The sequence below is a fragment of the Arctopsyche grandis genome, chromosome 9 (genome assembly GCF_051622035.1).
Source record: "Arctopsyche grandis isolate Sample6627 chromosome 9, ASM5162203v2, whole genome shotgun sequence".
Lineage (NCBI taxonomy): Eukaryota > Metazoa > Arthropoda > Insecta > Trichoptera > Hydropsychidae > Arctopsyche > Arctopsyche grandis.
Genome location: NC_135363.1, coordinates 29,749,971 through 29,776,821, shown reverse-complemented (window position 1 = coordinate 29,776,821; position 26,851 = coordinate 29,749,971). Strand labels below are relative to the sequence as shown.

General features: G+C 30.6%; 3 protein-coding genes across 3 annotated transcripts in view; 1 reads left to right on the top strand and 2 right to left on the bottom strand.

The window, feature by feature from the left end:
- LOC143916694 (uncharacterized) overlaps positions 1 to 26,851 on the bottom strand; it is a 577,487-nt gene that overhangs the window by 178,539 nt on the left and 372,097 nt on the right. The gene's annotated exons all lie outside the window — the stretch shown is intronic.
- LOC143916695 (NHL repeat-containing protein 2) overlaps positions 1 to 26,851 on the top strand; it is a 501,476-nt gene that overhangs the window by 214,701 nt on the left and 259,924 nt on the right. The window lies entirely within an intron of this gene.
- LOC143916410 (hemocyte protein-glutamine gamma-glutamyltransferase-like) lies at positions 14,167 to 20,853 on the bottom strand. Its single transcript, XM_077437509.1, has 14 exons — positions 20,775 to 20,853; positions 20,213 to 20,418; positions 20,016 to 20,143; positions 19,179 to 19,314; positions 18,921 to 19,104; positions 18,303 to 18,520; positions 17,055 to 17,261; positions 16,772 to 16,991; positions 15,385 to 15,543; positions 15,190 to 15,310; positions 15,008 to 15,116; positions 14,762 to 14,922; positions 14,500 to 14,691; positions 14,167 to 14,431 (listed from the first exon to the last, which is right to left on the bottom strand). Exons 2-14 carry the CDS (start codon positions 20,412 to 20,414, stop codon positions 14,345 to 14,347), a joined length of 2,124 nt encoding a protein of 707 aa, XP_077293635.1. The 5' UTR covers positions 20,415 to 20,418; positions 20,775 to 20,853; the 3' UTR covers positions 14,167 to 14,344.

The window sequence follows — 26,851 nt, the reverse complement described above, 5'->3', positions numbered from 1 at the left end:
GACTTGTGATGTATGAATAATAACAAAATGGGTCTATATGTTTTTCAGACAAGCGTACTCCGAAGCCGGAAAATATTTATAATATGATAAAAATATTCCCGCGGTATAAATTTTGGATAATTTTATTAAATTTATATCTAATGAATTATGTATGGGAGGGATGGCGTAAATCAAAATTAAGTATGTTGCGCAAGACGATAAATTACAAAATTATTACGACGCAATGGAAATTTTAAGTTTTCATCCCCCTTTTCGATGATTTATATTTGTTAATTTTTTCTTAAAACCAATACAGATATATTCATTATATTTTTTCCGCTGTATTAGAGCGTTCAAATCAGTGGCGTGTCATACGTATGAGAAATGGAAAATGCATTATTAATGAAAGGTCTCATGTGTTATAGGGGGAGCGTTGCTTTACGAGATGCGGACGAAATCATAGCGGCGGTTCTCAAAATTTTTAAAGTTTATTGAATATATCTATATACATATATAAAAATCAATGTTTGTCTGCTTGTCTGTCTGTCTCGAATAGGTTCCCAAATTACTGAACCAATTACGATGTTACTTTCAGGATTTGTTGTATGCACATCCGGGAAGAATACTGTGAAAAAAAAACGGGATAAAATCTCTTTATAATAATATTCGTAATTACGATTTTATCGGTGCGAAAGTATGAAGCGCCAGTATGTAGTTAAGGAAATATGTACGTTGGTAAACCAACTTGCGCGCACGCATGCCAACGTACCACTCATACCACTTATAACAAGCCTACATATATATATATATATATATATATATATATATATATATATATATATATATATATATATATATAAATCAATGTTTGTCTGTCCGTAACGTATGCGTTCCTATACTTTACTATAATTTAATTTGATTATTGTACGATGGAACGATGGAACTTTCAGGATTTATTGTATGCATGTCTGTGAAGCTTAATGTGAAAAATAATCGGCCAAAAACAGGAACTGAAACGGGAAAAACGGGAATGAGTGGCATTGCAACGCAATAATTTCAAATGTGTTCACTGCCTGCGTTTTTCCGACAAATATTAACGGGAACGAGAACAGGAATGGGAACGGGAGCGGGAATTGCATGCGTTATTATGACATTGCAACACATGCCAGGTTCAGCTAGTTATATATAAATGGATGTGTATGTGTGTATTTTGTGGTTTATTGAATTTCTCAAAGCATGAGAATGTCGAGTGGTTGGCTGCCGCATTATAAATATGTCACGTCGCCGAGCACTTAACATATTGCTGGTAACTTATATTGTATAAACATCATATATGTTTATGTTCATAAGTATATGTGTATGAAAGCTACTTAAATGTATTAGATTTGAAAAAGTGTTATTGTTTGCGTAGTCGTGTGAGAACCGTATCAAGGTACGTATGTGGAGAGCTACATTTTACTTATTCATTGAGATGAATGTTTCATGTAAAATAATAAAATATTCATTTATATGTGAAAGTACCGAAATTTAAATACAAAATGTTAATAAAGGAATATAAGATTTTTTATAATGATTTATTTTTATATACATATGAAGAGTATTCAAAGGTACAAGAAAACAATCAGGAACGTTTCAGATCATTAATAGATGCTCTTCTGGTGTTATTCGGGCTTTGAATGAATGCTGAGACCAACCCGCCGGCTTTTATACATGTTTTGTAAGCTGCACGGGTTTGGTCGTTTAGTCGAGCTCACTCATTGGTCGGTGAGCCGAGCTCTCCGATTGGTCGATGAGTCGGGCTCTCTGATAAGACGATGAGTGCACTGATCGTCTTATTTTTACGCAACATATAAATTAGATTAAAATCTATTTGAATGTCAATAGATATTTTTCACGACCTGATTATTTTATAAAATATAATATTATAAAACCTTTTTTTAAAGAAATTTTTTTGCTGAAATTTTGTAATAAATAAATATGATCGTATGTAAAAAATATGTGTGTTTTCATCTGGTTTTCAGAGTTGGTCATAAAAACATTGTACAATAGATAGCTCTAATGGACCATTCTCACCAGAAAATTAAATATGTATGTATATAATTTGAAAACATTTACATTGTGGTGTATTTTTGACAAGGATCTGTATATATAAAGGTTTATAATATTGTTTTTCTCATTTTGATTCTTATTCATAAATTCAAAAGTTAGGTAAACTCTATTTTAAAATAATAAAGTAACAAATTTTTGTACCACCATTTATTTTTATTGGAAAATGTATGAATTACATACAATAAGGAAATGAAATTGCGTATAGTAATAAATTACTAATGTGGGTTAAGTCTATTGGAAGCAATTAATAGTGGGTCGTTGAAAATTTGATGAGTGTGACTTGCATCGGTACAATAGCAAAGTTTGAGAATCTTTCAAACTAAATATAAAAAAGAAGTACTTATATCAAGTCAACGACTGTTGCGGGTACGGGTAAGGGTCTATAAATTTTCCGGCATCCCCCCAAAAGGTCCTTTCGATGAAAAAAAGGAAGAAAAAACCCACACTACGGAAAACGGAAGGACAACAAACTTTACGATACGCTATGATGAAATATGCACGAGTCGTAGATTGTTAACTGTGACCTCACTACTACACGTTCGACTATAAAAGTTTGAGCGCGACTGGAATTAACGAAGGCGAAAAAAAAAATAAAAACGAAAGACGATTCCTTTATCAACAATGCATACGTCGAAGATTTTCAAATATTTCATAATGATGCATATCACACTTTAAAAATAAAACCAGTTTTAAAAACATTTTCCCTATACAATGTCGCAAATCTAGACGAATCTAACATCCAATAATTATGTAATTATTAGTTAAAAATAGCATCAGTTCATCCACATGTGAACAATCAAAAGGTTACTGAATTTTATATTATATATAATTTAGCTTTATTTAATATCGTGTAAAAAATATGATACGACTAAAAAGTGCATACTTTATATAGACAGTAATAAAACTTCATAATATGAGGTACATAAGATTTTGGGGTATAAAATTGTAATAATATTACAACTGCTTTTCACAGAATAATTCATTAATAAAATATTTTGTAAGCACATTCAATAAATTAATATATAATACTGAAAAAGTAATAAAAACGTTTTCATCAAAATATTTCATAAGAATTCAATTCAATAGAAAGTAGCTTCTAACATCTTTTCGTTACCTTCTTCTATCGATCAGGAATTTTTTAAAACGTTGATCAGGTGCGAAAACACTTCGAAGCCTTCTTTTTACAAGAAATCCTAAAACTTATTCACATAATGTTTTCGAAAAATTGCCTGATCGATGGAAGAAGGTTTATAGAAAATGATAAGTTATTTTTTAGAACGAATTTTTAGATTACATTTTTGTTCCAAAAATATAAAACAGTGAATATATGTATGTGTAAATGAAGTTGCGTATATAATATGTAGACCATGGAACGAGATTTGAAATTCTCATAATATTTATAAATACTAATAAAAGCGTTCTAAAATGTATAGCAAGATGAGAAAAAATATATACAAACAAAAATACATGTATCATTAAAAATAATAGCAGGAAAAGTAAAATATCAAATAATAAAATACACACTAGGGAGTGTCTTGAAAATATGTACAGCCAGCACCAATTTATAAGAACCCTGCAAGAAAAAATCCCTGCAAGGCCAAATTGAAGAGAGAAGATCAAAAATTTCATTCATACATCACATCCAACTATTAAAAATAATGATAAAATAATAAAAAAAAAAATTCGGATGTGATCAACCCATGACTCTATCTATCTATTTGAGAAATAAAAGATGGTCACAAAGCAAAAATCTATAATTAAACATCCATGCACGTTTACACATACTGGTTATGAGAGTATTATCGATACAAATTGAGCGCAAATGTAAGGAAACTTATACAAGACAAAAATTCTACTTTCGGTTATCGGATTTTGTTCAAATTTTTTTTATTACTTAAAATCGCTATAACTATTATACACATTAAATATCAAGAAAATAAAAAATAATTTAAAAGGTCAAAATAAAATAATGAAATATTGTTTTAAAAAAAAATACTACTTCCGGTTTACGAATCCCCAAAATACACAACCACGCACACACACATACAGACACAGATACACACAAAGACACAAAGAAACACACAAAACGTGATCAGTGATAGATTCGAATCAGTCAAAATCTCGAGTTCGAATTTTCACATGATCTCAAAACTTCTACATATTGTTACTGTACATATGTAGATAAGGTAATAATACAATTTTAACCTTTGAAGGACGGAGCGTCGAGATCGAACGAGTGTCCCGAACCGGGGTCGAGTAAGACCCCAGTATTTTTTAATCAAAATACAGCTTTTCTCAATACAAATGGGTTCAATATATATCTTATTAATCATTTTATACATTTACATAAAAAAAATTATAGTTCTATAGCATATTTTTGACTATTTTTGTATTAAAAAATAACGACAAGCATCAACATGCAAACACACATAGGTAAGGCCAACAGGCGACTGCATCACTCAATAGCCACGCGCCAAAAGCGACGAAAACAATAGCTTACGAAAATAAAGCTGTCTCTTTCTCTCGCATTGATTCATCATTAAAAACATGACTTATCGCTACCGCCTTTAAATCATACGTAGAAATGTATAAATGTATTTTTTACGATGTGCCCCTTTTCTAAATCATAAAAATCTATTAAAATAAATTTCTTTTAGTTCATTCTAGGAATACAAGAATTATTATCGTGTGTATTGCTTTGAAAACCACATAGTTATTACGAAAAACGTAAAAATTGGGGCACTTGCATTGCCCACTTCAGTGAGGGAGGGTTAAAGGGCTTATTCTGGAACTGGACGCTTTACATGAAAGGTTATCTATTCAAATTATATCAAAAAATTGAAATCTACATTTATACATTTTTCAGCTCCCCTCCCATCCTTGTCGAATTTGATCATATTTCGGTTTGGAAAACTCTGAGGATACGTGTTCGAGAGGGCCAAACCATAAGAACGACGTGTTCTTATTATATAGAGGTGTTTGGTCGACCGGATATGACGCGGTGTAGATATGCGACGAGTCCTCGCTTTACGACGGTTGGTCAGCGGAGATTGGACCGAGATTTTATTACTGACATAAAGTGCTCCAACTATAGTACTTTCAGGCCCCGTCGGTTATGTGTGTGATTTTATATAATTATCCGAGCGAGCGCGTCATAAACCCATGATGGTGCTCTTTGTAATGCTGCGATAGCGATAAGTGTCCGACTCCACGTTCGTCTGTCTCTGCGTTTGTAATTTTTTTTTACGTTTGTATATTAATAATATATATAAAAACCAACTGTCGTTAAATATGTATGTTTGTATGTGACGATCGGACGATCAACCAGTATGGGGAACCAATCACAGCCGAGTAATCGAAACGCCGGGAAGCGTCGGGGGCGAAAGTGCAGGGGCGAAGCCCCCAGGCCACTGGGGGCATCGGGGGCGTAGAGGGCGAAGCCCTCAGGCCACTGGGGGCGTCGGGGGGCGAAGTCCTCAGACCACTAGAGGCGTCGGTAGCGCGGGGGCGATGCCCCTAGGGCACACACACACACATTCATTCATCATTTCGAACGGGTTGGATTGCTAAGTGTATAATGTGCTACTTTTATTACGATTAATATTACGTGCGCGTGCGCCTATAAATTACCTTACATTATACATTATACTACATATAACTTTATTTTTATTCGTGTTTCAATTCCATTTCAAAACCACCAGTTGAAATCAAGGGGCACAACACTAGTTAAAGTACATATATGATTGGTGTGGTATTCGTTAGTCTGATAATGAAGATTTTTGCCATTGGTTTTTGAAGGAATTGCTGTTGAATTTACAGTAAACTCTCGATTATCCAGGCACGGTTTATCCAATTTGCGGATTATCCTTGCTTGAAAAATATTTATTATTTTTTTTAAATTCATTTAATTTTTTACTTACCTCTTAATTCGGAAACGATTTTGTCGTGTGACGAAGTTTGGAGGACGAAGAGATACGGGGGTTGCTCTTATTAAAGTAAGCAAATATCTCCGGCATGAAGCTAAATAAATTTAATCATTAAACATTACATCCGAGTCATCTGTCAGATCGACATGATGACAACTAGTAATCCAAACGTTCCTTTCTACCACTCTTACGCATTTCACAGGTAAAAATTGCAACAGTTACTTTTTTCACACTTTTCATATACATACATTTTCAATTCACTAATGAATGTGTTGTTTTAAATTTTATTTACATATATTTACTTAGAAGAAATTAAGAGACGTATAAAATTAGGATGGGGTGAATTTGGATAAATGAATTCCGTTTTTATTATTGTTACTTATTACTTACCTCTTCTTAGTTCAGAAACGATTTGGTTGTGTAACAAAGTTTGGGTTCTTATCCGATCGTTTTCAAACTTTGCCATTTTGCTAGGTTTGGTCATCAATATAAGTGGAAACGACGTCCGCCATTACCATGATGAAAAATAATCGTAATAGACACGTTTGAAAATACTGCATCTTTGTTGTTTTGATCGTTTTTTCCCTATTCGCCCCCCTCTCGCTATGGCAGATTGAGCACTTTGCCGTACTCATGATCAAAGTTTACGGAGAGATTTGGTGACTACTTAATTAGGTCTTTTATATACATTTTTTATATACTGTCTTAATTTTATAAACAAAATATAGAAGAGGCTAGTTTTTAAAAAACATTTTTTTTAAATGTATTTTATGTTAATTCTTTCAGTCGCTTTTGATCAGCGAAGAAGTAACAAGTGCGTGTATTCAGAGCAGAGTTTTTCATAACATACGTATGTTTAATTATTATCAATTACTTTTTGTCTGACATTATTTTCTTTACTATAAACTCGAAAATATTTCAGATTTACATACCTGTTCGAGATATGGTTAAACAAAAAAAATAAGTTAGAGGCGTTCGCGAGAGATTGTAATAGTTCGGTAGGTCGTTCGAAATGACAAAGTATGAAAAGGTCAACATACGAAGTTGGATGGAACTATACTCATATGGTTTAATCAAAAACGAGCAGAAGGAATACCAATTAGTGGTCAAATGTGTATGGAAACAGCCCAGTTGCTTCGTCTGGCTGTGTGACTAGATTTTTTTTATATTTTTGCAACACTAGTACTAACTACTAACGGCCACTTATCTGCTTTACTATAAGCGTTTTTCTTAATAAATAATGAGCATTAAAATCATGAAAAATATGATATTATATTCGAAACCAAGTCAAAAATTGATAATTCGGATTATCCGTGTTTTTCAATTATCCGTGCTCTTCCTCCTAAGCATCGAGAGTGTACTGTACATGTATAATATAATATTTAAAGTTTAATATTGAATTGTTTTAGCAAAGCATTTTATGCAATCAAAATTGTATTACGTTGTCTATACGAAAATTGCTTTCAAACTTCGTCTTTGTTATTTTACTCAGTTAACATTAAACCGTGAAGAATTTTTATCATATGAAACTATAATACATACTATCCTATCCACTATTCCATCTCTACTATTTTCCTTTTGGGCATGCTTGGGTATAATCCTCTTGAAATTCGGAGAAACTTCTAATTATTTCGTTTTGTTTTCCAGCTTCTACGTGGTAATACGTCATGACATCCAATAGTTCTTTCGAACTAAATGTGACGATCAATTTCATCGAACCGACAGACTGAAAACAATAAAATGAAATGAGAAAGTGTTTTTATGCATTTGAAAATGGTTGATGAAAGTAATTACAGTTGGATTGATTGGAGCATCGGCCCAAAGTAGAGCATGAGGAGCAACATCATTATGTGGTATTATTAAATTCCTTTTGACTAGACCAGGGCCTGCCACGTGGAATTTACAATCTGTCAATTTTTATCATATGAAACTATAATACATACTCGTAGCACACATTCTCCGAGGGTAAAGTTTGTAATCTCGTCGCGTTGCACCACTCTTTCAAGAATGAAATTTTATATGTGCATTGCGCTAAATATGAGCTTGCAAATACATATTGCACATTTGTGAATGCATACGTTAAATCTATGTATGTACATCTTAGTCATACTTTTAATGGCGTCATGTTTGTGAATATATCTATCTAGAATTTCTTTCAATTGTATCTGCTCACATTGTAATGATCCTATCCACTATTCCATCTCTACTATTTTCCTTTTGGGCATGCTTGGGTATAATCCTCTTGAAATTCGGAGAAACTTCTAATTATTTCGTTTTGTTTTCCAGCTTCTACGTGGTAATACGTCATGCACGTGGTTGCTGGAACAGTTGGGACTTTATGTCCCTAATAATTACATATGTGCGTGGTAGACATCATCATTTGATGGCTGTACCCAGGGCCGATGAGAGGGGCGGGGAGAGCCGGGGTAAAGCTCCAGGGCCCGGACTACTCGAGGGGCTCCGTGTTGGAAACCATGCTTATTATATCATACTTTCTCATTCAATTATTTTTAAAATAGCAACTAGCATATAGGTATTTCTCTAATAGTTCTGAGAGATTTTTTGCATATAAAAAAATATATCTATGATTTTTTTAATTTGTCATAGGGCACGAAATAATTTTTACCAGGGCCTGGGATTCCTCTCGGCGGTCTTAGTTGCACCTCTTGCTCTTTATCGAATGGCTCCTATTCCAAGAGCTATTCAACTTCTCAATGAAATCGTTAGTGCTGAATGTGATATTTTCCACCTCGAAAATTATTTTAACCTATTTAATTAACCGGTTTAGAATTAAACATTACAACAAGGTTTTTCCAATATAGAAGAGTGCACATCATTCTTTCAAACTTTAAATGGATTGTTTGAATTCTTTTCGCAATCTCCTAAATGAATATGTGCTTTTATTTGCTGTGTTTAAACATAAGCTTTTTTGAAGATTTTCAAACAGGAAAACTTCATCAAATATTTTCAAAACTTTTTGGAATAACTAATGTGCTTATATAACATTTTAAAATCTAAATCTTTTGATACATTATGTTGCTGTAAAAAAATACTGAAATTTAGCAAAAATTCAGATGTGAACAGGATAATAATTTTTCGATGGAAAAAATAGTACTTATCGAGTGAAAAAAGAAGAGAAAATAATACGAAAGCGTATTTGAAAAATTCTAAACAGTAAAAAACCGAATTAATTGTATAAAAATAACTATAAAAGTAGTTTTACAAAATATTATTTTTTATTTTTCATACATAGCACACCCAACATTAACACCCACCGTACGCCACTGTTGTATATACGTATGTATATATTTTAATGTTTCTCATCTCTCTCTCTTTTTTTACTTACCTCTTATACAGTTCACATGGTTTTCGTGTAAGGGGTCATTTTTTATATCTCTTATCTCTTATCCGATCGTTTTCATACTTTGCAATATTGCTCATTTTGGTCATCAATATTTTTTTATTTTATTTTATTAATTGAAAAATCAACAGACAAGATGTATGTACATAGATATGTATAAAAAAACAAATAGTAAATAAATAATATATGTAACATCCGAGTCCAATAATAGATTTTTACATAAATGAAAAAGATAAATATAAGGAAAACAAATTAAAAAGTAAATAATAAAGGCATGACAAAATATGTAGAACAATGCAAACAACACAAAAGGTTATAAAATGGAATATAAGAAGAAATTGAAATTTACAAATATAAAACAAATGAAAAAGGTATACGTTAATGTATCGTCTGCCATTACGTTGGAGATAAAATATCGTATACAATGCGTATAAAATATCCATAATTTTGGTTACAGTGACGTCTTGCAAGCTACCATAATCTATCTTCAACCTTTTCGCCGTGATATGGCCATATCAGATTTTAATTGTTTAAACGCCTATAATTCACTCTATATTTTATAAAATTTGCTCTATAGGTTCTCGTTATCTCTAATATATACATATTTATAGTTTTAACTCTCGTATATATATATATAAATTTCAAATTTGGCGTGTAGCTTCTTGTAAGGTAATACACGATATATATTGATTTTTGGCCAAATATGTCAGATCTGAAATTTCACTGTATCACTGTTACTAAAAGCATATCTTTTCACTGAGTTTTATTAACTACTAGTGAATAGCATCACGTGGGTATAAAATTATTATATACCGTTAAATAATAAAATTATTATATTATTAGGAACCGTTATTTTCGTAGACTTTCATAGATAGTTTTCGATTCTTTATTTGTAATAATTTTAAATTTTTAAAGTTAACGTTAACAAAATGTTAATTTAAGTTAACAAAATGTAATATTTTCCGATTATACACAAACGGTCATTGACCTCGTCACGTTGAATATTATTAAACATAACAAATTACGTGCATATACATATGATGTGTATTTACAACACGTATTCTGGGCGAGGATATGGCGTGCGGCGCGGGCTCGTGAAGCACATCCGAGGTTCGATTCCCGGCGCCCGCGGTGAATGAAATCAATTTTTTTCTCGAATATCGTCAAAATATAAATAATTTAAATTTAAATTTAAATTTCATTAAAAATAAATCTATAAAAAAAATGGTTCAAAACCTCGCTAAATTAAATTATTAAAATTACGTATTTTTATATGGCGAGAAGGAATATTTCAATTAATGTTTAAAAAAAAGGCGAAATGAAGAATTGGATTTGGCGTGATGTACGTGACCATTAGCTCAATTTAGACCGAGTCGCGACAAAGTCGTCTCGTCGAAAAATGAATTTATCGATTTTTATCGATTTGTTCATTATGTTCGGCGAGAGTTAGGACACACACACACACACACACCCACACACACACACACACACAGATTACCGTCTTTACATATATGATTGCGGCGCATTAGGTAATGTAATGCCACAATGGTCCAAACTTAAACTTAAATAAATAAATTATAAATTATATAGTTTAGAGAATTATCAATAAACAAATTACTAGACTTCGTTTCTGATAAAGACTAAGGATAAAATAAACGCATTTTGGCGTGTCAGCGTATCATTAAGGAATAACCACCAATGATGATGTATTGGTGCCATATGATGCCATTGGGTCATAAAACTGTTTTATCACTTTTAATCTAATGAATCTATTATTGTCGTTTCTTTGTCTAAGATTAAATAAACGCTTACCACAAGCGTTTTATTGAAATAACCTAAATTTGTCAATGGAACTTTTTCGAGTTCTTTTGCGATATCTTCAAAGTGCGAAATAATCTCAAATTCGCTCTTTCAAAGTTTCTTGAAAACCTTTGAGAAATACCGATTACGAGAAGGAGAAGAGGATAAACGTCGGTCAACTGGTGTGGCATCTATCACCGAACGTTAAGGCTCCGACGAGATAGGGTTTTAAACCGGAAAAGCGTTTGTTACGCACGAAACGAGCTTTTGATACGACGACGACGTCACCGATTGACGCTGACGTTCGCGACTTTCCTCTTATCGAGATCGATAGATCCAAAAATATCAATAAAATGAAAATATATAGCCTACAAACTGTGTTTCGATTTTGTATAAAATGTTGAACGTTCAAATTCCGGTATAAATTGAAAAATCGATTCGATTTTTAGATGATTATTGCTGTTAACACAATTTGGATCATTATAAAATCAGAATCGATTGTTTTATGTACGTTTTGCTGGTTTTATCTATGCAAAATTAGTACCACCAAAAATCTGTTTAAAACTCAATCAATTTCTACTTCTCATTCTTTCAGGACAACTTTGAAATGATGAAGTCTGCTTTGCTTGAAATCGAGTTTGAAAAAAGTTTTAATGAATAAACGATTTGATGCAAATCTTAAATGCTTCATTATGGGTGATTGCTCACATTAAATACTGTTAGTAAACTTTGACTAGCTAGGGAGAATAATCTCTAGTCGTTGAAATGTTAATAACTCACCAGCATAAACATTTCAATAATAATATAAGGTTTCGCCAAAGCAACAAAAAGTTCTACCTAGCAAGGTCGCATTCTGATACAGTTTATGTGTTGGCTCTGGATTTGTTTTCAAAGCAAATATTTCTTAAATTTATTGATAAGAATTTTCAAGGTTGTGCAACCATTAACTAAATCCACTTTAAGTTTCACTGGACGTTTGAAAATTTTGAAATGGATGCTAATATCTTTTGGGTCATAATTGTTACTACAACACTTATTGTTGCGACATCTAAAAATCTAAATATTTTTATAATATAAACAAGTAGAATAAAGTGAAATTTTACAAATTTTAGCAGATTTTACAGAAATGGTTCTTATTGACATATAATCAATTTTAAATAAGGGTTATATTGAAGGGTTTGACTTAATTCACAAATTGTCCAGAATCTTGGAAAAGCAAAATGAACATACTACAGGCCACTAGTACATATTTTTAAATTTGTTTTTATACATTATATATGTATGTTTATATAAAATAGTTATATATGTATTATCTGGCCACACTCATCCATCTCATTCCGCACATTTTCCTAATTTCGTTCACCCATCTTCCTTGGGGTCTTCCTTTTACTCTTTTGCCTTCTCTCGGGTACCATTCAAGCACTTCTTTTGTCCACCTTTCGTCCATCCTCCTAGCTACGTGACCCGCCCATTGCCATTTCAATCTCTTCACTCTATCCACTATGTCCACTACCCTTGTCATATTTCTCACCCACGTGTTCCGCTTTCTGTCTTTCCTCGTTATGCCAAGGATACAGCGTTCCATACTTCTTTGAGTGCATTGGATTTTATTTAGCATCTTGGCGTTCAGTGTCCAAGTTTCACATCCATACGTCATCACTGGCAAAACGCATTGATCAAAGATCCTTTTCTTCAGGCAGAGTGGCATTTTTGATTTAAAAACAGCATTCATCCGTCCAAATGCACTCCATCCTAATTTCATACGTCTCTTTATCTCTTCATCTTTACTACCAGACATGTCAATTATTTGACCTAAATATAAATAATTATTTACTACTTCTACTGGTTTGTCATCTAAGGGGATGCTATCAGGCATGCAATAACTATTGAACATTAGTTTAGTCTTATCTACGTTAATTTTTAATCCTACTTTTCTACTTTCCCTGTCCAGCTGTGTTAGTCTGATAAGTAGGTCAGCTGAATCACGAGCTACTAAAACTATATCGTCTGCGAACCGAAGGTGACTCAAGAAGCGACCATTGATGCTTACTCCGGCTGTATCCCAATCCAAGTTCCTGAAAACTCCCTCAAGCACCGCATTGAAAAACTTGGGCGGGATTGTATCTTCTTGTCTTACTCCATTTCCTATGCTAAATCTATCTGTACCTGAAAAAATTTTAACCGAAGCTGTGGCATTCTTATATATTGCAGCTAACAGTCCCACATAGGGTTCCGGCACTCCCTGAGTTTGTAGAGCGTTAAGTACTGCATTATGACTAACTGTATCGAAGGCTTTCTCATAATCGACGAAACCTAGGTACAATGGCCGTTGATATTTGTTGGTGCGCTTGATTAGTTCGCCAACTACTTGGAGGTGGTCCATTGTGCTGAAATTTGCCCTAAACCCTGCCTGCTCTATGGGTTGGTTCTCGTCGAGGATATTCTTCAGCCTTTCTGTAATAACCTTCGTGAAGAGCTTGTAGACCGCTGAAAGTAAACTAATTGGTCTGTAGTTCTTGATATCGCTTTTGTCGCCTTTTTTGTGTATTAAAATGATAGTTGCGTTATTCCATCCTTCTGGTATAGCTTGGTTCTGGATGCATTTGCTGAAAAGCCTAGCTAAGATATTAATTAGGGGGGGGCCGCCACATTTTAGTAAGTCAATGGGAATATTATCTTCCCCTGGGGTTTTACCGTTCTTTGCAGTTTTTAGCGCGGCCTCTACTTCGCTAGGCAATACTGCAGGAACCCGTTAGCCGTGTGTCGATTCCGGAGCGGGAAATCGACCGTTGTTGTTCTCGTAATATATATATATATATATATATATATATATATATATATATATATATATATATATATATATATATATATATTTATTATTTATTAATAATTGATATATATATATATATATATATATATATATTTTTTTTTTTTAACTTGCATATCTTATCACACTGGAACGTGACATTGGTAAATAAAATGATAATCGTTATGTTGTTGATTATTTTTTTAAATCTTTAATGTTCATTAAATTGAATAAAATTTAGTTATTATGCAAATATAGTAATTTTATTTGTAATATATTGACATTTAGATGCATTTATTATGTATAATATGTATGTATGTATACTATTAAAAAATGGAAAAGTTAAGTATTACATATGTATATTCAATAAACGTCGATTGCAGCGCTTCCGGTGACATCCAATAGTTCTTTCGAACTAAATGTGACGATCAATTTCATCGAACCGACAGACTGAAAACAATAAAATGAAATGAGAAAGTGTTTTTATGCATTTGAAAATGGTTGATGAAAGTAATTACAGTTGGATTGATTGGAGCATCGGCCCAAAGTAGAGCATGAGGAGCAACATCATTATGTGGTATTATTAAATTCCTTTTGACTAGACCAGGGCCTGCCACGTGGAATTTACAATCTGTCAATACTTTTTCCAATGGATTTTTGAACGACAGGCTTGCAATTGACTGCTTTCCCACTTCCAAGTCGTCATTTAACTGGAATTGAAGTTTAAACCTATAACGTATTTGAAATAATCAATATACCAAATTGTCCGACGAAACTGACCTTTATTTCAATTGAAGGCTTCAACACTTGGAAATCGTCTTCTCCAGCCCAAGTCTGATTTGTTTCCAAAACAGTACATATGGCATATATTTTCATGTTACAATATTCCACTAGCTTCGGAATGTATTCATCAGAAGTAATTTGAAGGTTGACATTTTCATCTGAGAAATTAATAAATAGATAAAGTAAAAACATTAGATTTATATGCACATTTCATTTTGTATAATCTTATATTAAAAATATTACCAGATTTGGGTTTCATGGTGAATTTTCCTTCAGCTTTCTTGACTAACTGAGATTTTATCCCAGTGTAATATACGCTGCCAGCTTTAAGCACTGCTTTTACAGTCCGTTGCTAAAAAAATAAATAAATAAAGTACTTTCGGTTCATCTGATTTCACACATTTTCCAATCGTGTTATATTTTACCTCGTTACTCTTATTTGTGATTTTTACGGTTACATTGAAAACTTCTCCAATGTTTATTTTTTCCAATTCGATCAAATCGAATACAACATCTTCATTCGATTCATCTGGCACAGCATAGAACCTTAAATTTTAAAAAATAAGCATTTATTCAACACATTACATACATAATAGATACAATTTATATATATTTTTTACCTTTTAGCTCTTTCAGAACCTCTAATTCCGTTATACAACGACAATCTTTCGGCCTCAGTTCCTTCTTTTGCTTTATATTGGTCAGTGATGTCCTCACGGTCCGTATCCCCATTTGGATCAAATATAAATGGCAGCTTTGTGAGAATCAAACGACCGATACTTAATCAAAAAATATTTCATATTAAGTATTAAATGAAACATGAACACATTATTTGTACATATGTACATGGAACATGAACATACAGAATAGGCCAAATGTCAGAGTAGGGTTTTCAATGATATTACATATGTACAATATATATTTGATGTATGTAGATTGGTTTGGATGGGTATAGAATATGATTCATGAAAGAGGTTAGTGAAAATTAGGTCCGATTTTCACCTTGCAAAGTTAGGCTATTTCATCATGTTTTTGAAGATATACACATATATATATATATATATACATATTTACAACAGGTCCTTCAGATAGTGTGATTGCGCTCATATTACCATTATTAACCTATGCTTCACCTGTATGGAATTACGCCTCCAATACTAACCTTTCCAAGCTTCAAATAATATAAAATAAATTCCTAAAAATAATTTATAACACACCCATGTATACTAACTTGAAAAAACTGCATGCCATAAATAATATTCCGCTAATCATAGACATTACTAACAAAATAACCAGTAGATTCTATGATAGAATCACTAATAACCATACTAATACACTTATGAAGAGTCTCGGTGATTACAACAAAATGTCTATACCCTTCAGGTAACACACATTACCTAAGCACAATCTGCTTTAGGTCATCGACTTTAGAGAGTCTTTAATTAATATTATGTATTAGATGTATTATGAGCATTTATAAGAATTGTAAATAGGTTTTTGAGCTCTTTTTCCTATTATGCTGTACATTAACATAAGAACAATATAACACTATGCTTACTAACAAAATTAAATTAAAATTGTAAAATAAAAAATGATCAGTAGATCAGTAGCCAATAAAATAGATATAAGATGTATTGAGAAAATAATTTAGTAATAATAAAAAGCATTTAAAAATAAAAAAATAATGTGATTGGAAAAAATCTATGATTAAATATAACTAAAAAAATCATTAGCCCTAGTTTGGTTAACATATTTTTGTACATACCTCGCAAGTTTAATTACAAAATAAGTGAATGCATTCTCTATTTTTCATTATTTCAACAATGAAGTTTTGACAGATCAAATCTTCGACATGTGGAATTACAAAAACGAAATAGCATCACTTTAAAATGTAGTATAAAATCTAGTATGATTAAATGTTTGTAAAATATCAATATAAATGTATGAAATCAAGCCAGAAAGACGAAATCAGCCCAATTTGTATTATTATTATTTCAGTATACGTACTGGTATTTGTTACTCTCAATCCGAGAGTATCCCAATGCCTGAGTGTTATCTGTCTTCCACTTCATGAGGTCAGCGTTGACAGACGCCAGAAGAAAAGGTACATCATGTTGATAGCCGACTGCTCCTTGTTTGATGGCTTCCAGAGATGCAGGACCACATTGATAAAACCCACCAGATTTCTCCTGTGGAGTGGCGTCGATAGCTTGCCATCCACCATAGCCTGTTTTCAATTTCATAATTTAACAGTCATTGTGAACAAGGCGAATGCGTTTGTGATATTTACCTATGGGTAGGTCCGGTCTGGTCATCCAAACGTCGTTCCATACGTGGTAATTCCAAATAGAATCTTCACCCATCGGGTTGTTTGGATCAAAATTAAGCTCCTCCATGTTTTCATCGTAGTATTTATCGACGGTGAGTGATGAATTTGCATCGTGGGCAGACACCAAATTTGAAACCACTCGAGATGGGATGCCGAGTGCGCGACACACTAAATTCGGTTCGAAAATATATATATGTATTTGCAGGTTTATTTTTTAAATTTGAAATAGTTAAGTATTTGCTAGGGCTTCCAATCCCACTAAATCCGAAACCGAAAAGCTGGCTTTTTGACCATTTTTCAAAAAAACAGAAAACCGTTTTTTTTTGGCTAGATCAACCGGTGTTTTAAGGTTTTCTTTTATTAATTTCTTTTTTCCTCAAAAATAACAATTATGAATTTCAAATTTCTATGAAAGATCAAAAAAAAAATGTGTACATATATCCAAACATTATTAGGGAATAGGCGTATATTTCTTTGAACAACAAAAAAAGGTACAGCACTTAGCGGTAGCTTTGAGATTTAGTAATGGACGAAGACCAGGTCATAAATATATAAAATATTATTGAAAGTAGTTTCAAGTAGTTTCAATAACCTACCCAAGGCCTTTCAGAATTTAGGCAAATCGGGTTTTCCTTAGTTTATAGTTTTTGCGCGTTCAGGTATAAAAGTATAGAAAACGTTATCGTAAGTTGTTATGAATTCGTTTCCGAAAATTGCAATGGTTTGACAAGCTTTTTCTGTTTTAAGCTAAAACAGATGTGTAAAAATTACTTTGAAATATGGAAATATTTCATAGTTAAATACGTTTTCAAACACAAATTCCACGCAATTCCACGATTACAGTTTTTTTACGATGGAAGACATTATTTTTTTTATATATTCTTGATAGTAGCTTATTTAAATCATTTAATTATTTGTGCGTATTCAAGATCTGCCATTTTACGACTGTGATATATAGTACAAATTTTATTATTTGTAATAATGATATATGTATGTATAATAATGATTTTATAAAAGTTAATAATGTATATAATTCAATTTAATTTATAAGCAATTATTTTTTTGCATAATTGCTTATTATGATATTTTATCGATATAAAAAACAATCTTAATTTTCTGAAACCGGTGAAAGCCCGTCAAGCATTTTTTTATTTGTAAAATAAACCGGCTTTTCGGACGGTTTTTTGGAACCCTTAAGTATTTGCATACCTGTTGTTACTACTCCGGCGAAAACCCAACACTGACCGTAACTGACTTCGTCTTGGGTCTCCAAGAATTGCTCTAAAATAGCTGCACTTCCGGTCCAAGCAGCTGGTGCAGTTCCATCTTCATATTCACCATCCCAACGACCTACCAAGACTCCTTGATCGTCGTTGGAATTTACGATTTTCGAAATTATCCGAGTTACTTTTATTGGATCACCTCGCCTTCGGTTAAAACATGACATTATTAAAAACAGCGATAACAATAAACTGATTTCATTTTATAGCTTTACTATAGCGTTTTTGAACCGCGACTCATATTAATTTGTTTTCGCGACCCAATAAAAGATACATACATATGTACATAAAATAGCACATGCAAACAAAAAAAAATCATTTTAATAATATGTTAAGTACAGTAAGACTTTAAAATGTGTATTTCGGCTTTGAATAAGTTTTGAAATATCATTAAATTTTGATGCGATCATATCTTAGGTCATCTTTGGGATCAAAATTTGATTTTCGTTAGAGGTAAAAGCATCAATTTCCGTTTATATGTTATTATTGATAAAAATCTTTATGCATGTAACATATAAAACAATTCAAATCATATTTGAATACTCACTGATTGTAAGGAAGATCAGCTCTGTCCAGCATTAGCATACAAGAAGGTAATACGCTGTCTTGGAATTGACCGAATACCCATTCTCTACCTTTCGACGATCCCATTGGACCGACCCAAATTTTTCCAACATCATTGAGAACATATTCATCTAACAATGATTGGTCATCCATATGCACTAAGTCATCTGTATGTAGATAAAAATGAACCAAATTGCTATTTGTAAGGACAGCATATTTAATTAAATTATTTAAACATTACCTTTATTCCATGGATTGAAAATAATGTAAAGATCATCTTCGTATTTATATTTCACAATTTTCTCTGGATGTCCTCTCACAGTCGTTTCCAAACTGAAATTCCAATTTCCAACCGGAGCATCACAAGGACTTTCAATCTGTATGATTTGAGAATATATAATTATATTATGAATACAAATCAAAACTATTTACGAATTAATTATAATGAGCGATAAAAAATCAATAAACGTAATAAAGTGAAAAGTTAGTGAAATTGGCTCATAATTAAAAGAAAAAAGCATATTTTTAACTATTAAAATTCGCTAGATAATTAATTATAAGTATGTAAAGCAACAAAAAATCAGAATCAATAGAAAAACATCGAAATATTGATTCCGATACTCATTTTTGGCACAGCAATACTATATTTTGAATTAAAGACTGTAAAAATTGCCCATTTTTTTAAACGCTCATCTTTCGTAAACGAAAGAAAGCCAACATAAAGTTATAAGCGTTTAAACAATGAAAATCTGACAAAACGAGAGGGTGGCAAAAAGTCAAACATATAAGGTTACTGACCTAAACATCAATATGTCCAAAATGTTTGCATTTTTAAACGTGTGTATTACGACTATTTTTCACCATCCAACTATCAAAATCGATTTAAATTTCCATCGTTCACCAAAACGCGCAAAATGGCAACGTTTTAAAACGATCGGAAGACTGAAGGAATGGATACTGAATCGATAGCGAAGTGAAACATCTGTGTCATCTTCGAATTAAGTGGGTCAAACTTAGTATTGATTGATTAGTCTTCGCTTCAGTATTTTTTTTTTGTTGCTCAGTGTTATATACATACCTCCAAAATGACATCATCTCCTTGTTCTGCAGTGATTACTGCTGCCCATTGGTAGATATCAGGTTTTGGATTCTCCTTCAGCACAAACATTGCGCCTTGAGTTCTTTTAATGACGTTTGCATTTTCACCTGATAACATTGTGATTAATTACAATCGGTATTATTGATTTATGCAAATTAAACTGTTTAATGAATTACCGAGAGAAAAGACTAGTTTGATTTGATCCACTGAGTGGTCATAGTTTCTGTTGACAAATCTTACTACTGCCGAAAATGACTGTCCACGTCTTAGAACGGGAGTTCTTGGATCAGAGTGGACGAGTTCAAATTTGTCAGTGTGATGACGAGATGCGTTTTCCAATGGATAAAAATACACCGTTTCAACTTCAAGAGGCTCCATTTTACTGCAACAAGAGTATTTACCGAAGAAAGTTTAGAATTAATTCAGCTTGAATTAAAATAATATAATTTGTGCTTATAAATAATTGATTTTGATTTTAAAATGCACTTTATTATTATTAAATTATGTTAACAATACATCTTATATTTATTTTAATAGCTACTGATCTACTGATCATTTTCTATTTTACAATTTTAATTTAATTTTGTTAGTAATCATACTATTATATTATTCTAATGTTATTGTACAGCATAATAGGAAAAATAACTCAAAAACCTATTTACAATATGTGCTTATGAATAGAAAAGTAAATTTTTACCACACATCAAATAAATTTATATAAGTTAGTTTTTAGCGTACCTGATAGTTTACGTGCTTCTGGTTAGTGATTGACGACAAATATAAAGTTTTCACACCGTTAGCATATTGTATATTTATCATATAAACTGAAGTAAATGTGTGTAGATTAAATTATATTTAAAATATGCAAAAAATTCAGTAATAAACCGTTAAATAAAATGAGGATAAAAGGTTTCACAAATCGAAATTTCAGACATCAATGAAACGCGATTTCAAGACTTCGACATTTATTTCATAAAATTTTAAAGATAGTGATTTTAATAATGAGGGTAATGATCTAAGCTTACAATTGAAATATTAAAGGAATTTAACTTATTTATTTATTTAAAGTTTGGACCATTGTAGTATGATATATAAATAGAATAATAACTATAGAAATTAAACAAGACAAAAACAAAATATATATGTACATATATATATACAAACAACACATTTAAGAATTGTAAATAGGTTTTTGAGTTATTTTTCCTATTATGCTGTACATTAACATTAGAATAATATAATACTATGATTACTAACTAAATTATATTAAAATTGTTAAATAGAAAATGATCAGTAGATCAGTAGCTATTAAAATAGATATAAGATGTATTGTGAACATAATTTCGTAATAATAAAAAGCATTTAAAAATCAAACAACAAACAATCACAAATAAAAAAAAACATAGATAAAGTTATAATAAGCTATAAAATAGCGGATACTAATTACAGATTATAAAAAACAAAGAAGGGAATGTCTTATAAAATGAAAAATAGAGAAAGAAAAATAAATATACACGTATGTATTATACACAGACAAAAATACATTTATAAATAATGATAAAAAAAAACAATAACATGCAATAATAGCAGACACTGGTATAACTTATGTATATAATTAAAGTTATACCAGTTTGCAAAAATGCCCCAATACCGGTATCAAAATTGAGTGGGAACGATTACAGGGGTCATGATCTGGGACGGATGAGGTTAACCGCAGACTTTTAGTAGTTTATATTAACAATTATATTTTAAACCTACATATGCATGCACATTAATCATATGTATTTTGTTAATTGCCGTTTAATGAATCTAAAGTTCAAACGTGTATCAGCGAAGTTATTTTTACGAGTTAACGAACACCGATAAAAAATATCTACACGTATGTATTTGTTATAAAACGATAACCTAAAATAAAAATTTGTTCACCTATTTAATAATCAATGTATTAATTACGAATTACAACACTATGTGTTTTGTGTATGAATATATGTAGATATGTAAATAAGAAGATTTATTAAAATTATATATTTTGATTTTGGAATGCTCTTTATTGTTCATTGATAATGAATATTTACAATTAAGTTTAGGTATATTCTAATAGCTATCAATACAGCGTATATTGTCTATTTTACACATAATTTTTTTCTAATTTGCATTTATAATATTATCTCATTTTTATATGTTAGTGTATATGGCATAATCAGAAAAACTTATTTAAAATACTTATAAATGTTCAAAAATTATATATGGACTATTGTATATGTACGTTTTGTCTGTCAATCTAATTTATGAATAAAATCATATTATTTTTATATTTACTTTTTAATTTATCCCAGGAAGGCCTAACAGGTAAGACCAATGCGCCTTCCTGGCCAGAAACATTGTATATTTGATACCAGTATTATTAGTATTATCCAAAGTAAATACATATCAACTAACATCCACACATCTATGTTCAAATTTATAAATTTGAAGCATTTTATAAAATTCAACAATATTTGAAATTGCTGAAAACTCGAGATTTGCAAGAAATTGGGTAAGGGTGCCAATTTGTTTCAATGAAAATCACACAAATTGCCAAACTTTGATAGGAAACGATCGACCTGGAGTCACAAATCCAAGGTCTGACCAGCAGAAACCAGTGGGATTTGAGCCTGTGACCACCTTGTTCAAAGCATTATATGCTAAACACTAGTCAATTCTGCTGGTTTATAAATAACTGAATTAATACAAGTTGTGTATACTTCAAATATATGTACATATATACAAAGTGAGTAACGGAAAATAAATTCTTCAACATAATACATACATACGATGGGAAAACATACTTTTTTTAACATTGTCGCGTCAAGAAGTGTTACATAACCAAAAGTATAATATTTAACAGACTGTAGTGAAATCAATGCACTACTTATCTTGGGTTTATCAAAGTAGTCGGCACTAGGAGTGGTCAGTGTTTTCATGGGTCACCAAAAGAATTGCCGCGCGTATCAATTTTTATCTCTTTTCAAATGAATTATGATATAAATAAAATTTATGTACATAAAAACGTATACAATTAAATGTAAAATAAAAATACTGGATAATTATAAACCACATATTATCAAACAAAATACAGTTTAGATTGTATCTGCTATTAAATCAGGAAGTATAATTGACGCTGTATTTGTTGTATAAATAAATTAAAATCAAAAACATTAATTTCAATCTTTAGTTTTCATAATTTCATTCTATGTATAGTTTGGGCATCGAGCTCCTCAACCGGATTTCAACTAGTTTGGATTTGTTTAATCTAAAATACACTGATCTGGTTTAGGGATTGCTTAATTTGAGATCGTAGCATGTTCTATTATTACATGTGTTTTTGATTATTTATGTTATGTATATTTCTTTCTTTTTTTTTGGCCATTGTGACGACTTGGAACTATGGAAAAATTGTAATAAATAAATATGAATATACATTCATATTTAGTTCAATCTAAAATATGCTGATATGGTTGAGGGATTGTTTAGTTTGAGATCGTAAATGTATTCTCACATATAATATTTCATATTTTATTTTATTTTTTATTTTTCCCATTATTTTTTTTACATTTTGATATTTTATTTCTATTTTTGTATCTTTTAATTGTTTTTTCATGTACATATATATATATATATATATATATATATATATATATATATATATATATATATATATATATTTATATATATATATATATATATATATATATATATATATATATATATATATATATATATATATATATATATATATATATATATATATATATATATATATATATATATATATATATATTTATATATATATATATATATATATATATATATATATATATATATATATATATATATATATATATTATATATACCTAGCTAAAGTGACGCCCAGGAATATATCTGTAATGTTACTATAGCTTAACTGTAATAAATAAATAAATAATAAATAAACCAATTATCTCTATACTGAAATATAAATCTATGGAGACTTCGTAATAATAAATGAAATTATTCAATATCTTATTGTGCATACTTATATAATATATAATTAATTATTTATTTCTATTATATGTATATTCTTCAAATGTTTATCCAATTAATATCAATATACATATATTATATCACTTTATGTTTAATTAGGCATTGTCCTATTTAGACGTATTTTACTTTTTATTTTCTTTGTCTATATATACTAGATATGTTATGTATTTTGTGAATATCTATAATTGGGCTCAGATGTTATTTTGTTATATTTATTCTTTATTTTTATAAATTTCTACATCTGAGGCCTGTTGATTTATTAATAAATAAATAAATATTTAATTTGAGAATCATCTTACGAGCCTAACTTACATATGTATGTATGTATATATTCCTTATCTGGTGCAAACGTTTTGTTACATAAATTATGCATTATGAAATTGACTTCTGTAGTGTTTATAGTGTAAACGGTGTATTTTTTCTAAATTTTATCTATTCAAGAAGATAAGAATCAAATTGAAAGCACATATAATTCAGCACACTCATTTTGGAAGGGAAACCTGGTACAAGCTTTTGAGACTCATTCAGCACTTTAAATAATGCTTATTACTCGATAGGCAGACACGAATTTAATAATAATTTATACATGCACTCTTCTGGGTTTGAAAACTAAATCCTGCATGTATAATAAATAATACATATGTGTATTATGTAATACGTTCGTGACGACGTTTATCGGCAATTATGCGCGTCGCTTGCGGCACTCAACGTATGAATTAATCATGGTAAATGTCTCTGAATTGGAATTAAGCATATGTATTAGAAAGGTATGTATGCATACATATGTATGTATGTACATGGGTATGTCACTAGTTGTACAATCGATACCGTTATTTAATTCATTGCAATCGTAAAGTTGTGACTTTCATGATTGCCATCGTTAACATGAGTGGTTAACGAATGATGAAATTGTATGTGTGTGAGTTTATTTTTAATGGCTTTATGAACTTTACAAATTTACTTGACAATTTGCGTATAAAATTAAGTCTTTTTTATACGCAAGTTGTCAAGTAATTTTGAAATTGTGAATTATCTTCATATGTACATTTTAAAATACAGTTCTATATTTGAAAAAAATATTTATGATATAAGAGTATGTATTTAATACCTACCAAATTTATAAATTTACATATGTTGTACGTTGGAGGGGCTGTTACTTTGATAAATGATTTTTTGTGTTATTGTTGCTCTATTTATGTAGGTTTGGGACATACTTTTTATTTTTCTTTGTATTCATTCTATAGTTTTTACATCAAAATAATAATAAAAAAAAAACACTTGGACAAAGTGTTTTATGATAATGAAAATTTATTAACATGGCACGAGTATGCATGATATTGAAATTTAAATATTAAATATGTACATATAGAATATGAAAAGTTATTCGAGATAAAATCATGTATGAATTGTACGTTCCATGTTTTTACTGTAGAATTTTTTAGTCTAAAAGGCTTTGTTTTAAAATTTGCATACGCTTTAACATGTTATGTTTATTTAGAAACAAATTAATAAATATTGACGCATCGAGTCGATCAAAATGTATCAAATATCAAACTAATATTTCATATTTGCAAACTTCTTAATAAGGTTCATGCTTAAAGAAACATGAAAAATGGTTTATTTGCAGTACATACATTGAAATTACTCAGGTTTGATTTACATTATCATATGAGCTGCTATAATTGAGTGTGACATTAGTCCACTTTTCTTCTTTTCGAGAAATATTTCGCAAAACATTAAATATAATGTTATGCGTTTAAAAATTTTTAAAAATACTGTTGGCTTGTAATAATTTTATCCTGCTTTTCCAATATTATGGAAATACCGAATTAAAATATGTGATAACAATGTGTGAATTAAGTCAAACTGAAACCGTGTTTTTGGAATTGAAAATTGGACATCCGCCACTTTCAAATATAGCGGCTCATATTTTATTTTTATTTTTATTTATTACACTCGGCTTTACAGATCACTCCAAAGCGAGGCTATTGACTTTAATTAAAACGAGTTAGAATTTTCGCATAATCAAAAAACGTCATCTATTGTTACTATGTACATAGATAAAGTAAAAATATCACAAATTTTATTCAATAATTAATTTTAATATAGTTTGTAGTACGATATATTTAAAAACTGGACATATACATAAATATTATAATAAAATTTACTGATAACACTGAGCAACAAAAAATCACGTTTTTGAGTTACCAGAGCGGATACTAACCAATCTTTACTAAGTTTGACACACTAAATTCGAATATGATAATAATTTTTATTGGTTAGTGATCGCTTACGAGATATGAACGTTTAAAAAAACGCGCGATTTTTATAGTTTTTTGGCTTTTGGGATCTTTAACTCAAAATCTAGTATTGATGTGCTCAAAGTGAGTATTGGAATCAATAGTCAGATGTTTTTTCTATTGATTGTGATTTTTAATTCTTTTAAAATACTGCGACACAATTCAGGCCGTTCATACAATTTCGTGGAAACGGCAAGCTGGCGTCAAAACGAATCAGAGCAAACAAATGGACTATGACTGTCATTGTTCATCCCACCATTTTTCATTACATAATATTGTTTTATGTTTTCTCATTATAATTTTTGTAGAAATAATATATTTTTAAAGATATTTCTGCCAGCACCGTAATCCCGGTATTCAGACTAGTTTCAGCATCGGAATTTAGAAAACACCGGGAACAAGTTGACAGTAAGTGAGTAAAAAAATGTTCTTTTAATTTGAAAGTCATGAAAT

Bases quoted from the DNA above. Each gene is read 5' to 3' on its own strand.
- LOC143916410 (XM_077437509.1), bottom strand. From the start codon at position 20,414: ATGGAGCCTCTTGAAGTTGAAACGGTGTATTTTTATCCATTGGAAAAC. The intron at 19,315-20,015 runs GTATGTATATAA...CAAATCATACAG, and splicing joins GAGATGATGTCATTTTGGAG to ATTGAAAGTCCTTGTGATGC. The intron at 19,105-19,178 runs GTAATGTTTAAA...ATCTACATACAG, and splicing joins TTTCAATCCATGGAATAAAG to ATGACTTAGTGCATATGGAT.